The sequence below is a fragment of the Xyrauchen texanus genome, chromosome 3, assembly GCF_025860055.1.
Source record: "Xyrauchen texanus isolate HMW12.3.18 chromosome 3, RBS_HiC_50CHRs, whole genome shotgun sequence".
In the NCBI taxonomy this organism is placed as follows: Eukaryota; Metazoa; Chordata; class Actinopteri; order Cypriniformes; family Catostomidae; genus Xyrauchen; species Xyrauchen texanus.
Genome location: NC_068278.1, coordinates 16,869,268 through 16,887,635, shown reverse-complemented (window position 1 = coordinate 16,887,635; position 18,368 = coordinate 16,869,268). Strand labels below are relative to the sequence as shown.

General features: G+C 35.7%; 1 protein-coding gene across 2 annotated transcripts in view; it reads left to right on the top strand.

Moving 5' to 3' along the window:
* usp2b (ubiquitin specific peptidase 2b) overlaps window positions 1-18,368 on the top strand; it is a 65,545-nt gene that overhangs the window by 3,312 nt on the left and 43,865 nt on the right. The window contains exons 1-2 of one of the 2 annotated variants that reach the window (XM_052106195.1): window positions 342-457; window positions 3,353-3,861. In XM_052106195.1, coding sequence (XP_051962155.1) covers window positions 3,613-3,861 — 249 coding nt within the window. In that variant the 5' untranslated portion in view covers window positions 342-457; window positions 3,353-3,612. Of the gene's footprint in view, window positions 1-341; window positions 458-3,352; window positions 3,862-18,368 lie in introns of those variants that run through there. The other variant, XM_052106176.1, reaches the window with a different exon arrangement.

Below are 18,368 nucleotides of genomic sequence, written 5' to 3'. Positions count from 1 at the left end.
CAAAAAATAAAGTTATCTATGGGATCCTATGCAAAATGTATTATTTAATAAGGTCAGTATAAGCTGAGGTTTTTGCTGCTTCAAGAACAACAGCAGGGAGTCACATGCACTTCATATTTATCAGCACAATTGGATGTGATTGGTTAATGTTGTGTCTATACTGTACACCTATACACATAGAATGGCAAAAAGTCCTGCAGTTTATTAATTCTTTCCTTTAAGTTATTTTATTGAGTTTACATTCATGCAGACATATAAATTGTAGTGTACTATAGGTTTGGTTTGAATAATTTTGACTTGCTTTTGTGTGTTTTCTAGGGCTGCCCCCTAATAGTCGACCAAACCTTAGTCAATGAGAAGAGCCTTGGTCGACCAAGTTTTGATTGGTCGTTTGGTCTCAGAAAAATTAAAAATAAAAACTGGAACCCGACGAACACTACTGGTTGGACACTAGATGGTACTATGGGGTAATTTTCTATAAGCAAGGTTGGGGTTAAGTCTACACAGTAAAGCAAGGCACCTTGATATCAAACTTTGAACTTTATTTATTTATTTATTTATTTTAACAAAAAAAGGCGTATGCTTAAATGTTTGAAATTAGTTTTGTAGACAAAAATATGTGTCACCATATTAATTTTTTCATTATAAAACTAAAATGTAATTAAAAAAAACAGTTTTTGAAATTGATGACTTGGACCAAATAATAAAGAAAAGCAGCCAATAAGTGCCCAATATAGATGGGAACTCCTTCAATACTGTTTAAAAAGCATCTCAGGGAGATACCTCAAGAAGTTGATTGAGAAAATGTCAAGGGTACTTATATTTTAGAAAATGTCTAAAATATAACACAGTTTTTATTTATTTTGTTTAGTCACAACATATTTCACATAGTTCCATTTATGTTATTCCATAGTTTTGATTACTTTACTATTATTATAAAATGTGAAGAAAAAAATTATCATAAAGATCGGTATCATTATCTTTCTTGGTGTTATTGGGCCTTAACACAAATAAAGATGTTAGGCAGAATTAATTCATTGTCTGTAAAAAGAAGCAATTAAAGTGAATAATGACTGAGGCTGACATTCTGCCTAACATCTCCTTTTGTGTTCCATGGAAGAAAGAAAGTCACAGGGGTTTGGAACAACATGAAGGTAAGTAACTGATATCAGAATTTTTACTGTTGGGTGAACTATCCCTTTAAGGAGCTATTTTGACCTGATCTGACCTTTAAAATTGACTTTGTCACTTAATGTAGTCAGGTTGATTCATTCAAATTAAATAATAACTTGAAACCATGTTACCACATCAAGGCTACCCTAAAATGTTTAACAGTGCATGGTAGTACCATAGTATTCTGAGTGAAGTGCCTTGGAGTAGGCTACCATGTAAATATTATAATACATGAATATGATAATCTTGTAGTACCAAGGTATCAAAGTGCTATGGCATTACCATTGATACCGTCACTGTACCGTTCCCTTTTTTTTTTCTGGGTTTCTGTTTTTGTCAAATGAAAACCCATAATGGCAACCTTTATAGCCAATCTTGTGTGTCAGTGTACATTACTGGCTAACAGTAACTCTAGTATAGTCTTGTCTTGCTTCCTCTCAACTGAAACTGTAAGATGAGACAAGCCACGTTAATCATGTTGTCTTTGTGCACTTGCATATATTTGCATAACAGAAAAACATAAATCAATTCCCCTAGGTTTTCTGAATGTTATAATCTAGATTATATTCAGAAAGAATATTTAATATAGAATAATGGGTTAGTCTAGAGTTAGAAATTAATGAGGAGTTGGGTAGATGTTGGGGCTGATTTTTGTTTGTAACACCTGATTTTTAACAAATATATGTGTATATATATATATATATATATATATATATATATATATATATATATATATATATATATATGTCTAGTTTATTATTCTAATGATTCAGATGGATAATTTATTTGACTAAATACACTAAATTGATGTATTTGATATAAAAGTGTATTTGTGTCCCAAATCGGACACTTCTGCACTATTCTATGCCATTTTGTAGTGCAAGTAGTATGTTCAAACTGAACAAAAAAGAAGTGCGCTACGAGTACCCGGATGATGCACTTCTTCAACCAAAATAATGGAGTGTGGAATGTTTAACACTTCATGCACTCAGCGGTCGAGACTTGCCTTACGTAGCGGAAGGGTCGGAGCTACCTGGCCGCGATGTTGGTCTGACAAAACAATAGTAATTAATGGTGAATGTGGCAACTAGGGAAACTTCTACGAAGACAGCACCTTGCAAATGTGAGTTGAATGCTTTACCATCTCCCCAAACTGTAATATGTAAAATTTTTGTGATATAAGAGTTGGACTGAGTTTGACTAACATGCTAAAGCTAGCAGCAACATACAGAATCACATGCGTTTTAAATGTCACTTCCATCAGCTGACAAACATCAAATGCTACTGTGTGGTAAAAAATAAAAACTTTAGTGTTTCATTTGGGATGATATACACTTAGTAAAGTGCCTAGTGTTTATTCCCAGGGAACATAAACTAATAAAATCAACACACTCTCAAGGCGAAATCGTCATGATTCTTATAAATTTGGCCAATTCGTATGATACTGTGCAACCGCATTCGTTTGAATTCCTACGACTTTCACTACAGCCAATATGTCGATGTCGCTGGACATCGTTTCCATCTAATACGCGACGATTACTTGCTCCTGTCACACACAACAGCTTCCTATAATGTTTACACACTTTCCTGAATGGTTAAGTTTAGATAAGGGGTTTGGGTAAGGGCATAATATTAATAAGCATGTCCTCAACGCCTTGTGCATGAAACTCACGCTTACTTCCACATAAGACATCCAGGAATTTGCACGTGATGAAGTACGAGTTTATTGGAACATCATCGTGCGAGATCATACGAAACAGCCAACTCGAAATTATGTACAAATTTTCTTGAGATCGGGTTGAATAAAATATATACCTTGAATGGACAGTAAATCACTTTGGATTATAGCGTCTGCCAATTGCATAAATCTAAATGTCAATGTTGTAAGTGCATAGTGAATAGTGCAGAATTTGGGACACAGTTTATGACGTCCAGTGTGTTTTTACACAGTTATACATTTTATACAGAAGAAATAAAAAGTAGAAAAGACCCTGAAAATCCATTAAAGGCAGCAAATTGTCCCATAATAAAATACTGGGCTAGTCCCATTTTGGATTCCAGTATGTTTCTAGGATCTTTTAAGGCTTGTTTTTAGCACAGTGTATTTCTGTTTGTAACAGTTTCCCTCTCTCCTCTTTGGGGTTGACGTCTCGTCTCCACATCTTGATCATGTCTCCAGTCTACTCTCCCCCCAAATACTCCACTGGTTCTACCGTCTTAAGCCCCTACAGTTCCTATGATCCCTGCGATCCCACTCTGGGATATATTGTCCGTGGTCAACCCCAGCTCTCCAGGTTTGCTCCTTCCACCTCCCGCTACCTGAACCCAAGACCTTGCCTCTCCCGAGGTGTTTTGTTCTTCCCCCAGGAACTTGAACATGGGCGAGCTGCACCCCATTCACATCCCCTCATCACCCGTCGAAGTGAAAGCTCCAGTCGGATGCAGGTTAAAGCTCCAATTCCCCGGATGAATGGGCTAAGGGGCCGCTCGCCTTCAAGGACCGGATACACTTGCATACCTCCCCTATCAAGGCATCGCAGATCGGTCAGTCAGTCAGACCTGGTGCATGAACTGGTCACATTGGAGATCTGTGAACAAGGAGCGGTGGAGAGAGGAGTGTACCCAATTAAAGCGAGCACGATCAGGGGACGGACAGATTGCTCAGGGCCTCTGTACTGGAGCTCAGAGGTGAGTCAGAGTCTCTTGCACACAGACAATAAACATCTAAAAAATAAATCCACTTCCCATTGACTAGGCAGTTGGTACTTTCACTAGGCATAATGACCATCTCTGCTAATCGGCCAATCGAGCACAGTTATCGGCTGAAAAAAGGCAAAATATAAGCCTGACGGGTATATATTGGTTATCACTAACAAGAACAGGTAGTCTTCTACAGTATAGTCTTGGATGTATTTTATAACAGTTTCAATGAAATACACGCAATTCCATTGTGTAATTTGCTGTCTTGTCATGCAGATTACTTCATCACAGTTCAAAAGTGCTTTGTAACACAATATTGATTTAATTTTAGGCCACATTTGCACTGTTTAAATCATATTAAGCACTAGCTTGCACATTGACACTCTCACACCTACTGTTCATTTCACACGTTCATGCAAGCACACTTGAGGATACATTAGACTAATCAACACCACACTGCCCATGTCTGTTCCATGTGGGCTGTGTAATAGTAAAATAGGACGTAAATGCAAACACATTTAATAACCTTTGCTGCTTATGAGCATACAATTTATCACAATTAGTAGTTACAAAGAAACTGGTGCGCTTTTAGTTAACTACATAATTTATTTCTATATATTTCGATGTATTTTATTTAATCCCAATTATTAAAACAATAATGCATCAGGACCTAAATATAAACATACTTAATCAACACCCTGCAGGCTGTAATTACTAACACCATTAATAGCCCTGTAATAGTCAAATGTACTCACTAGAGTGTGCTGCCTTCCTCTCTTAATTACTTGTAATCATGGTGGAGCATACTGTAGCACTTAAGTATCATTGATAAAAGGTTATGTAGAGAAATATTACAAACCAAAATTTTACCTACATATGCATAACGTTCGATTGATTTGAAAGAGTTTAAGCATAATATCAAGTCATATTTTTTTAGTATCAAAAAGATAAAATTTGCTATTTTTAATTAGCTAATACATTTATTAATGATTAAACTTACTTTTTAATAATTATTTTTATTTTGTATTATTTTTTATTTTTTATATTTTTAATAGTTTCAGGATATTTAAAATTAGAAAATGTTTTTAGATATAAAACAATTGGATGATGTCTGTTTAATTCAGCTATCAGAAGTTCTGATTGAATAATTAAATAAGATCACCTGTAAGTAGCATATTTAATTAAAAAGGTTTACAAGTTACATTAAATTGAACATAAGTTTATACATAATATACACTAATAAAACTAGAAAACACCATATTTTAGAAAACTGATTCGAAATAATGGGATTAACAGTAGTAATAAACATTTATTACACGTTTTTCATTTAAAAAAAGAAAACACTGATTTAAAGTCCCTTTCAGGCTTTGCAAGGGGCTCTAGTGAATTAAGGAGTCATTTATGTGAACTAGTTCATTTACAATGACCATCTGAACATGGACAGTAATCACGTAAAATGTTTTTTGTTATAGATGAAGAAATACACTGATGTGAATTATAGTCAGTCAATCATGATTAATTTATCCCACGATCAAAGTGTCTGATAATAGGGTTGTTACAGAGTCTATTCAGTTTGCCATGTGATCACAACATGGCAGACACCGTGAGAAGGGAACCCCCTTATGTAGAGTAAAACGTATGATTACATAATGATACACTGTTATTGAAGCCTTTGCCTGGACATGTCATAGGCCATATAACAGGTCCATATGCAAAAACTGATCCTAGATCAGCTCTCACAGGGTCTGGCCTACCATAAACCACCTCAGATTATAACTGATTTCAAGTAGTTGGCTCTGATTATTCATTTATCTGCTGACTTTGCTACACTGATTGTTAGGTGATTGCTTTTATAGTGCAGGGATATAAGGGAGTGGGGCAGAGGTCTGTACAGTCCTGAATTAAATGACTTGTTCATGGTCATTCAGCACAATTTCGTGTTGTTAGCTTGGACTTTGTCATTGTGGGGCTTATAGCATATTGTCAGCCAAATCAGGGCGTTTTAAAGAACTGTGATTTAAGCTTATTTTCATTCCTATTCTCCTTCTGTCCAAACAGTGTGACATAACCAGATGCTTTGAAAGTTAATCTCTCAATTTTTTAAGCATTATTCGAACTTCAAGAGTTCACAGTGGCAGGGTGTATGTTTTTGTTTTCTTAACTTTTGCCCTTTTTTCCACTCCCTCTCTCCATGTGGTCTTAGAATTGGTCAGGAAAGATTTCTTTTTTGTATGACTAAATCCCCATATGTTGACAGTAATGTTTTGTTGCTTGGCTTAAGGATATGGTAGAGTACTGGAGTACATTGAGATAAGGCTCAGTACAAGTACAACAATATCACAAAAATATACCTCTTCTCTAGGGAGGCACCGATGTGTAAGCTGCTGATATGTATTATTAGAATTAATTAGTTACACACTTTGTAAAAACTCTTTGAATTTAAAGTACAATCCAGAAATAATAATAGCCACAATTTGTAGAAGGGTTGACACTCCTAAGAACATGTCATTTTTAATAACATCTTATGTTAATGCTGAAAAAACGGACATGACAGTTGTGAAAATGGAACATACCTATAGAGGCTGTATGTTGAGGGAAACAATTCATAACAGGATGGTTACTGAGATTAAGCAAGTAGTATTTGGCTGGTCATGTGGCCTGGGCATACTTCATTTTGCCTTTTCCGGATCGACTCACGCCTGGTCGACCGCGTTGCCTTTGTGAGTATACTCTTTTACAGAGAGTGAATACGGACACGTTTAACGCATGCCCACTATAACTTATTTGTGATACTCTTTAAGTAGAGTCAATGGTTGGCGTATGCGCCGATGATGCAAACAGACAGTGACTATGCTGGCCAGTCAAGAAAATCTGTCTGGTACGCGGTCAGGCCACACGGACTGGATTAGGACAAAAATTTGGACAAAATGTATGTCATGCATACTGTGCACGGAGCGGTCCGCAACACGGACGTGTGAAGTTTACTTTGGTCTTAACATGACAGCTTTTATAAGTTCACTGATATGACTGGAGGCTTTATTTTAATGTTAGTTGTCAAGATTTCCTACAGTTTTTTTTGTCTTCTATTTTACTTTCATTGTTGCTCTCTTAAAAACGTTGACCTGTCATGTGTTCAACAGATCCAATCATGTTCAATGGAAATTATTTATTATTGGAACAGTAAAAATTTATTTTGTTCCTCTCTGTACAATTTTAAAGCATAATTCCACTGTAAAACAGTGATCTGATGACAAAATAAGGTACGTGGCAAAATATCGGTATCGGCCTATGGGTTTTTATCTGTCATAAATGTATATCGCTGCATCCCTACGCATCAGTCCATTAAATGTTCTGTCATTTTATGTGCAATATTTTTTGTTTTCTTTAAAGGTAAAGTGTGTAATTTTTGCGTGTAATGGTTTCCTGAACTCTCCCCCCGTCTTGCATTGAAACTCAAACTCACACCATTAGTCGAGCCAATGTTGTTTTGTCTGGCAGTGGTGTTTCCTGAAACCGTAGTTCCAATTCATTTTCACAAACAGCAGTTGTGTAGTTGCACAGTTTCTTGTTAGTTTCTGGTTTAATTTATTGATTTGAACAATCAATGTGTAACATAGTTACTATGGTGTTGTGAAAGAGTCTTGACTTGCTAGTTAATTTCTCCAACGATGCATCATCGTACTATATTAGTTATCTATTGAGTTACATTGGTGTACGGGAAACGCATCCTTAGTCGGGAGTCAGGACGCTAAAAAAAACAGGGTAATGTTTTGTAATTCGCCACAGTGTTTATACTCTGAAGAATAAACCTATGAATGGCTATAGTTGTCTCATCATATTAAGCTGGTATAGGAGAAAGATTTGTAACAATGAAAAAAAGCACACATTGTTAGTTTTTGTACCTATATTGGACATTGGTTTTATTGTTCATCACTGATAATCAGAGTTCTGAATGTTCTGTAAATGAAGTTTTCTTCCCGTCTCAGTATGATACAGAGAGCACACAGTGGGTGTTTACTAAGAGAGCTAAACAGCACTGCAAAAAGTGAAAATGTACAATTGTTATTCACAAGGAGATATTTTAGCCTTCTGACTTTACCCATAAAAGTGACTTTTGTTGGTGTAACCTCAAGTGGTCAGGTTCAGTCATATTATATTATATTTTTGTCTTGAATAAATCCAGTTCATTTAGATTTTACCACGTGAAGCACATTTTAGGTTCCACGACAAAAATGTTTACATGCAATTCAGTCTGCTGATGCTCCAAAAGTATAAGAACTAGAACCATAAGACCATCATCCCTTACTTCAGCATTCAAAGTAACAAACCCAGAAAAATACCTCTGATAGAAACTAAAGGAAGATCGGTTTGGCTTAATATATGACTTCAAGTCATGGTATTCATTTGTTGGGAAGATAATTAAGTTGTTCATTTCTATATTGTTTTTGGTGTGGCATATAGTTTCTAAAGAAAAAGTTGTCAAGGACTGTAAACCAAAGGACTTATTCAATGACATAAGGTTATTTGTCTAGAGAAAGCTAGAAAAAGTGAGAAAGCTGGTAAGAAAAAAGGAGTGTGTAATAGTTCTATCATTGGGAGAGTCACATACTGATGCCACTCCTTTCTCTTTCTCTCACGTCAAGTAAAAAAAATTAAGTAGGTTCAGGGTATACATGTTTGTACAAACACACACATTTACATACACTCCCATCCAAACTAAGGAGGACACAACAATACGCCTACTTCTGTGGTTTTTATCAGATTGAAATTGCATGGGAACACGTCCTCTGTCCCGCCTTCCAAATCACTTGGTCACTCCACATGTGAATCACCTCCTGGGATCTGTGCCGAACTCTCACCATGACAACCAAACATGTCTGCACAAGACACCAGAATGAGTCAATGCTACTTGCGAACTTAAGAAAAGGACTGTTAGTAGTTTATAACAGGGGATGTTTCGTTGTTTGTGGGTTTTGCAATGTGAATGATGTTTGCAGGTTCTTGCGTGGCAAAAACATTGATCTTTGTCCTGTCTAGGATAGTCTAATTTGGTGAATCTCTTGAATGCTGTCAAGAACATGTCCATGTCATATTTCAATGCAAAATCAAAAGGAAGCAATAGGGATTGTATTTAGCTTGACGCCTATTTGTAGGATCATTGAGAGTTTATGCACTATGACATTATTTTCATGACAATTAAGCATTCTCCATTCAAAATGCTCAAATATGTACACTATAAAGTATTTATGGGTGTTTCCTGAACTAATTAAAGTCTTGTTAAAAAAAATGCTCTCTTACTAGTTTATTACATTTTTCTTCTAAAAGTCTTTGTACATGCATCACATGAGATGTCATTTTTTATTTTTATTATTTTCATTTTGTTTTTGGAAGGTCATGAAAATTCCCACCGTATTGTCATTTCCAACAATCACAAATACTGAATTGTTTAACTGAAATCTTTAGTTTAATAAAAATTAACCCCAGGAACATGATGTTTGCTTGAAGTTGAAGAAGCACCCTTTTTTATGCCTATGTAATTTTTTTTAATGAGAATGAGAATTTGGGAGAAAGACGTGCTTAAATGTCTTGAAAATAATGTCACAATGTCTACTACTACTATCTATCTACTACTTCCTAAACATTGTAAAAGAAAATCACAAATGAGATGTCTTTAATATTTAAAATATTCCTCCTATAAACTGCAATGAGATGAAATGTGGAGCAAATTAATACTTTTGTTTCAGTGATCTCACATGCATCTCCTCTAGACCTCACAAAAGAGCTCAATAATGTCAAAATGTGTTCCGATTTTCAGAGATACCAAAGTCTGCAATCAATCATTAAATTCTTCCCAGAGCACATTTCCTGGGCTATGCTCTCTGTATTGACTTTTTAAAGCTCTATATTTGAACTGTATGTCAACAATTGTCTCATTTGTGTCCATTTTTATTCCTCCTGTTTAGTAGAAACATCTGAAACAAAGTTGATACTTACTGAGATCTCCCATTATGTCACATGACCTAAGAGCAATATTTGAGCAATATTCTGTTACATTTTCCTCTTGATATTTTTCTACAATTAACAAAAGGCTCAAGGATAACATTTTATTATAGCTTTTATATTCATTGAAAACACACTGAATTTCACAGAATGTTTGATGCACAGAACTGAAAGTCAATGACCCATTACATCCTCTAAACCCATGGAAATTTCCATTCTTGGAAGTCTTAATTTCCAAAGTATGACTACTTAAAGGCCTAATATAGCATTATTTGCTAGACTCAGCTCCCCATGTCATGGGAGTTGTCTTGTCAGTGAAGTTAATTTGGCTCCCTTATTATTAGAGCAAAAGTGATGAGATTAGTGAAGGGCTGAATTTGTAAACATTTACAGCTTGAAGGACAGTAAAGCAGTCAAGATCATACTTATATTACTCATGGCTCAGATAACTTGGTTTATTGCACACAATAAAGCACTTTGCAGTTTCATATAAATTAGTGTCATTGACGATTGGCTTATTCTGGCCTGCAATAAGAGCAGGTCTGGGGCCAGCTGTGTACTTGACTGAGAACGAGCCATTTAAAGTGACAGTACAAGACTTCCTCCGATAGATTCCAGAGACAATATGACTTCGTACTTCACATTCTGAGGGAAGCCATGGCCTCCATCACATACTACAAATTAGGTGTCTCTTATACAAAACTACTAAATACAACAGCACAAATTCTATGATTGTATTTATACAACAATTAGCACCGGTCCCCTAACCGGATTGGACAAGTTGATTTCCAAGAGTGCTTATATTTAGTATAACAGCACTGGGACTCTTCACTTTTGTATTACTCAGCTTCTCTATGTTTGCAGAGTACAAGACATGCTGTCAGTCCTGCTTTGCCTTCATTTGGAACTATTTTCATTGGAGCAAAAATAGACAAAAGAATATATTGAATGTCATGTGCAGTTGCATTCTTGAAAATACTGTCACATGACTTAGGTCTTACATTTTGAGGCTTCAACTTAAAGGGTTAGTTCACCCAACAATGAAAATTCTCTCGTCGTTTACTCACTTTTATGCCATCTAAGATGTGTATGAATTTCTTTCTTCTGCTGAACACAAAGAAAGTCTTTTAGAGGAATCTAACGGTGATCAGGCCTTTGAATATGAAGGAAAATCAGTAGCAAAACTCAAGAGCTTAAATATTTGTTCTTGTAAGTTTACACTCATAGCACTGATGTGAAAACTTGTAAAATACAAATTTGAAGTTGAATGTTGCAATCTGCACTCACAGACAATAATTCAAAGCTTCACAAATAAAGAAAGTAGTCACACATGTGTAAAATTACATTCACATAAATACAACTATAGACACAAACTTGTCTAGAGACAGCAATGGCAAAGAGACTGCAATGGTTTATTTACATGTAAATAAGATAAAAATAGCATAAAATTCCAAAAGAAGGGCATCATTATATTGATACACAGGGAAGAAGAAATTAGTTGCATCTTTGCACTTTCCGGTCAAAAAAGACAGGGAGGACCAAAGGTAGGACTCATTAATGAATTCCTTAGGAGGGTTATGATGAGTTCAAACATGGCAAATAATTTGTATGATCAGCGAGATGCCTTCAAGAGGATCAGAACAATCAGTGCTGCAGGGTTTATTTTACAACAGTCTTGCAAGCTATGGACCTTTTTTTTTAAATTGGTGTTGTTGATCATTTAGCTGTCGGAACATAAAAAATGCATTCAGTTTTTATTTACTGCTGATTTGTGACTGATTATTAATTCGCTCTAATAATGTAGAGTGAATCCAATTTAGATTTACAAAGCTGACCAGACAATGCAAGATCATGTCGCCTTTCTAAGCTTTGTAATGGCTCTGAATATCTTGGCTAAAAGGGATTTGATGAGACAGTCTGGAGACTCTTTTGAGGAGGAGTTCTAGGTAATTATCTCATCTCAATCACATTCCACACAGTCCAAAAGCTCTCTGTACTCTTTGGCTTTTACTGTCGATCATACATGCCAGATTCCTGACATACCATGAGTCTGAATGACGTAAATTAAGATCATGATTTCATTGCTGCTGATTTGATCATCTTGTTGCATGTGTTAAATAAAAACTCAGTCTTCCTCCTTATTCTGAGCCGTTTGTAGAATAATTGAAAAAACCTTCCATTTGTTTGAAAGCCACAGCTGAAAATAATTTCTGTAAATTGATATTTTACAGATAAATATTTGATTTTGATTTGATTCTTTTTTCTTTTTGCTTCCAAATGTATTGGTCAGTGGCTGCCGAATTTCATATAAAGCTCTGCAGATGTCTGCAGAATTTGAACACTATTCACTTGCAAAGTTTTACACTATATGGCCAAAAGTTTGTGGACCATATGTGCTTGTTGAACATTTAATTTCAAAACCATAGGGTTTAATCTCTCTCTCGCTCCTATACCACCTATATCCACTCTTCTGGAAAGGATTTCCACTTAATGTTGAAATATAGCTGCATTGATTTGCTCCAGTTCATACATAAAAGCATCAGTGAGGCCAGACAATGATGTTAGGTGATGGACCCTGTTCCAGAATTAAATTGGAGGAAGGACCCGAGCCATATCTACGAACAAAAGTAGACTTGGTGGTGATCTCTTTTGACTGGGTGTAAGTAACACCCTAGTAACTACCTAGAACCCTCCAGCAACCACATAGCAATACACTAATAAACACTCTAACAATCTCATAGCAATGCTCTCACAACCATGATGGCATGATGATGAGTTTTCCATGTGCAAGCACATTCACATTTTCTTCAGAAAATGTACAAATCAAGCTTGCTTTTGTAATTGCATTTTGGAAGCTTCCAATAATATGTGTAGTTTCAGCTCCATTTAACATATTTACCTTAATTAAATCCATTCAGAAGAATACCGCACATTTCTCCCACATTCAGTACAGATAATGTAAACAAAGTGGGTTTTTTGGTGATTCTCAAAATGTACTGTTTGCTCTTTAAGTCTGTTATTCTGGCCAAGCCACACTTAGTGCACACTAAGGAGCTTTAGTTTGCCACTACATAGTGCCCTACTTCCCCAGAGATTACAAAGACATAATGGCAAAGGATTAATTAGTCCCCTTGAGTACACACTTACGTTGAGTCAGCACACAAATGGCTTGAGGATTCAGCAAGAATCCTACAATTCTTTCCTTGAAAATCAGCTGAATTGGACAAGTATACAAATGCCTTTGTAATAATTACCCAGCCTGATCTAGTTAATATTTGTAACATGTAAACGTACATGTTTTTATGTACAATATGGACATTTGAAAGTATCTAAAACTAAAAAATGTGACAAATCCATTACAACTATATTTGAATACACAAATCGATTATAAATATATTTGTACATTTTTACTGTATTATAGATATTTTAGATCCCTTAACCCTACCCCAACCCCTAAACATATCTACATTTCAACAATATAAAAACATGTAACAAGTAGATTAATGTACAGTAGCAATAATTTCTTGTTAAAATATATTCATTTATATATTTTACAGCCTCTAATCCCACACCTACTCCTAAACCTAACCGTAACCATTTATTAAGCATATAAAACACATAACAGACAGATAAATGTAAACACAATAATTTTTTCAGAAAAATGGCAAAATTCAGTACAAAACTAGTCCATAGGGTGATTGCGCTGCATCCGATGTGCTCCCTGATGACATACAATAGCTGTGGCAGGGCGGAGGGTGGGGCGGGTCGTGATCCTACACACCCGGTCCCGTATTAGGCTAATTAAGCCTCCGAGAGGGATAAAGGTCGACTGCAGATTGACGGTTACAGCGGGCGTGAAGGCGGATGGAGATGGAGATTGTTGAATAAAAGGCTTGAATTTGGGTCTGTTCTTCACAGGAAGCAGTCTGAAGATTTTGATTATAGCTAACAAATGTATAGATTAATTTTATTGTTGTTTTATGATGCTTTTTGTGGTTTATTTCGTTTTTTGTCATATTCTGAAAACTCCTTTGTGTCCCATTGCAAACAAAAATACAATTAAATGTTTAATAAATGATTAAACGATTACAGAGTTTTTATTCATTATAACATTTTAAAAAGTAGACTTGGTTAAAGTGATATAATCCTTTAAAACATTGTATAGGGCAGCAGAACTGAATGAAACCGTTAAAATGTCATATTATAATGTCAACTGCATTAAATAAATGTGATGGCATTTAACTAATCTTATTGATTATAAATTAAATGTATTTAACTGACTAATTCTATGAATTATTCAATATTATTCCATTCAAAGAGTACACGTAAACATTTGTACGTTTCTATGGGTGTTAATACGTAAAATGATGACATTTACATGCTGTCAATATGTCCATACTGTATGTTTCGATGTCTATGCAAACGTAAGAGAATGTACATTTGCTAGAACCAAACTTTACATAAAAGTACATACAAGTTCTCATGAGATCACGTTGAATTGCCTTAGTGCATGATGGTTTATTTAAGTAAAGGTACATTTTTATTCCCTCTTTGATCTGTAATGTACTATATATACTGTTTTGTATTTTCTCGAAACCTCAGACATGATGCAACTATCCTTCTTACAGACACCATCTCAGATTGCTCAGATAACATCAGCATTCGACCTGTCCTAACCTATTGCTTTCTGTTCCACACTGATTTCTTTTTTTTTCTTCAGGCAAACAAAAATGTGCTTCATGAGGTAACATCTAAAGTAACTGGTTTTATTCAAGTCGAAATTGTTTAATCTAACTAAATTATGTTACAAGAATGGAGTAATTTTATTTTATTTTCAAGTAGAAATAGATCGATAAGGTAACAATTGCAGGCTACCACTAGGCACATTATAAGTGCCTCACTGTAACTTCGATTTTTGCTTTTTTTTTAAAGAAAAGGACAGATGAGTCAAAATAATTTTCTGTGGTAATCAACATTATGCCACATATACTGTCGATTGTGCTTAACTTGTATTTAACCCAGTATATTCCTTTAAACACCAAAAGCCGTTAGATAGTGATATTGTTGCCACTGAGAAATGTATATATTTAAATGATATTAGTTAACATTCACTTTATCAGCCCTAAAAAAATTATTGCTAAAATAATAATAAATATATTGGAAAAACTCAAACTAAACTCAAACTGTATAGAAATGGTGACTTAACTAGGATTACAGGGATACAGACAGACTGTGTTTATATCTTCATTGTAGTGTAAACCCGCCCCCCCAGCATACACTCTGGTTGGCATGGTGACGTTATAATGTCAAGGGAGATCTATATGAAACATGAGAGACATGGGACAGAAAATCAGCAACAAGAGCTGTTGCCAGAGTTACCTAAAAACACAGTTGTGTGTGTGTACCTTTAATTCTTATGTCACACATATACTGCACACACAGATGCTTACCATTCTCTATAATCCCTCTTATAACTGCAGCTGTCACTGAAAGACCTTTGATCCTCATGAAAACAGTGTTTGCATACAATGTGAAAATGTCATTCCCACACAGTCGACTTGCACAGTTAAAGGGGAAGCACTAAAGGTGCGTACACACTGCCAGCGACATCGCGCGCGACAGCGACTCAATACCATTCATTTTCAATGCGAGCACAGTGACTTCCGGCGACACGAGCTGTCTCGACCGTTGGCGCTAGATGTGGGCGTGTCCAGCGACGCGACAAAGTTGAGAAAAGTTCAACTTTGGAGCGACTAACGGAAGCGACAGCCAATAGGAGAGACGACGGGAGAAATCACGTGATCCTTCTCTCTCTCAGCTCCTGCAGAAACGGAAAGATGGATGAAAGGCTAATTCTTGCTGTTAGAAATTTTCCAGTGCTCTATGATATGTCTCTTCCCACGTACAAGGACATTTTTAAGAAAAATACTGCGTGGAAAGGTGTATCTGAGATCGCAGGGATTTTATGGACCCAGACAGACCGGCATTTGCATTTTCGCCGCAGATAAACAGCCGCTCTGGCAAACAGCACGCCTTGTTGCTCATTCATCTTTGATATAAAGCATTTTATGTACTGAATCCATTTATATTTAGTCTTTTCCCTCCAAAATGTTTGTTTTTAGTGGCAAGAAAAGAGATTCGCTGTCAATAGCAATGGAATGGCATCAGTGAATGTCATTTATAAACGTTACTAGGCAACCAGTAGTGGGAACGCCCACTAGCGACTTCACCGCCAGCCACTGACGACCTGCAGCGACGAAGTCGCTGGCAGTGTGTACGCACCTTTAAAAGGGAGAGTTCACCCAAAAATGAAAATTCGCACCATTTACTCACCCTTATGCCATCCCAGATGTGTATGACTTACTTTCTTCTACTGAACACAATTGAAGATTTTTAGAAAAATATCTCGGCTCTGTAGGTCCTTACAATGCAGGTGAATTTCGAAGGTCCAAAATCAACATAAAGGCAGCATAAAAGCAATCCATACGACTCCAGTGGTTCAATGAATGTCTTCTGAAACAATGCAATCACTATGGGTGAGAAACAGACCAATATTTAAATAATTTTCAACTTTCACTTTTACTTTCAGAATGTGGAAGTGAAAGTGGAGATTTATGGTAATAAAAGGACTTAAAAATTTGATCTGTTTCTCACCCATAGAGATTACATTGCTTCAGAAGACAATAGTAAACAACTGGAGTCATTTGGATTACTTTTATGCTGCCTTTATGTGAATTTGGAACTTTGAATGTCTGGTCTGGTTCAATTGCATTTGAAAGAACCCACAGAGCTGAGATATTCTTCTAAAATCTGTGTTTGTGTTCAGCAGAAGAAAGAAAGTCATACACATCTGCGATGGCATGAGGGCGAGTAAATCATGAGAGAGTTTTAATTTTGGGGTGAAAAATATATTTTTAATATCAAATATTAAGAGTTTTATTTTTATTTGCATGGTTCTTTAATATGAGGTCTACCAATAAATGGCCTCTCAATGGTAAAGTAGCTCACATATATAATGTTTTGTTATTTGCATACATTATTCAACCTTTTATGTAGCCACTATTTATTCTCAAATGAGAAATGTGTATGTGTTGTAGTGTAACAGTTAGACATACCCCAAAACAAATGAATTGTGACCACAAATTTGTGACCATAAATTTATGACCACAAAACTACTTGGCATAAAGTTGACATATTATTACAAATAATAACAATCATAATGCATGTTATGTTTTGAATGATGTGGTGAAGATTATTCTTATTGTTTCAAGAAACAGAAATAAAACAATATTAAAAGTTGTTTCTGTGAATGGGTTATTAGACACTTAAACTTAAAAATAATTGCTATAGGTAAAAACTAATAAAAAAAAAATATTGGTTGATCTCTGTTAAACAGCAAGTTACAGTAGTTATGCTAACTCTGTGAAAACAACCCATGGAAAGGCTATTAGGCATGTCACACCTCCCTGCTCTCTTTACATAACTAATAATTATCCTCTTTGTGACTAAATATAAGCATAGAACACATAGCAGATTGTTTCTATTTAAAGCTTGGTAATTAAAACTATTCAAGATAATTCTCTCTGACTGGTTCCACGTTGCACATCACATACAGAACACTGTTTATGTAAAGAAATATAGTAGCTTTGTCACAGGACAGTAGAGCCTGCATGCTATACTCAACAGACCACTGAGAATCAACAGAACATCTGTGAATGTTCTTATGTTGGAAGAAGACCCTCATAAAGTGTTCTTATTAATAATCTGTAGCTTATTTTGAAGACCACATAAAACAGTTTGATGAACAAAGTGTTCTTTCTAGAGTAGACGTATTTCCTATTGATACAGGTAGTTGGGGCGGGACATATCGAAAGGCAAATCCGCACAAAGGCACCAAAGACACAATAATGACCCATAATTTGCTACATGCTATTGTTAGCCATAGGTATGTGGTATTAATAATTTAGGGGAAGGGGACATTCTCTCTCTAGAAAGTATTTTATTGACCAAAATATTGTATTCGCCTCTGTGGACAATATGAGTCATCACTATTTTTGGTCCGTTTTCCCAGAAGAGACTAAACCTATACATTTGAAATACATAGATTTGCAAATAGTTAATGATGTCAAGCCACATAATTCTCTTGAAGTCAAGAGGAATCGAAGAACTCATGTGATTGTTCTTAGACTTCCACACAGTTTACTGGGATCAAACCTTCCCCCTCCCCCAAACTTTCCACTCATGACTGTGAACATTTCATTAGAGCAAAGTAAACACTCTCTGCCAAAACCTGCTCTCTTTTCATGCACTTATTCATTGGTCAGTTCACCATTAGCAGTTACACATTTTCCTGGTACATGTCCAGCAATCGCTCGCCTTAGGGCGACAGAAAAAGTAACTTTAATATTATGTAAATGAGGTCGAAACAGCCAAGAATTTATTTTCCAAACCCAGCTGCAGTTGAGCAGCGGTTTTCTACACTGTCTAACAGCTGT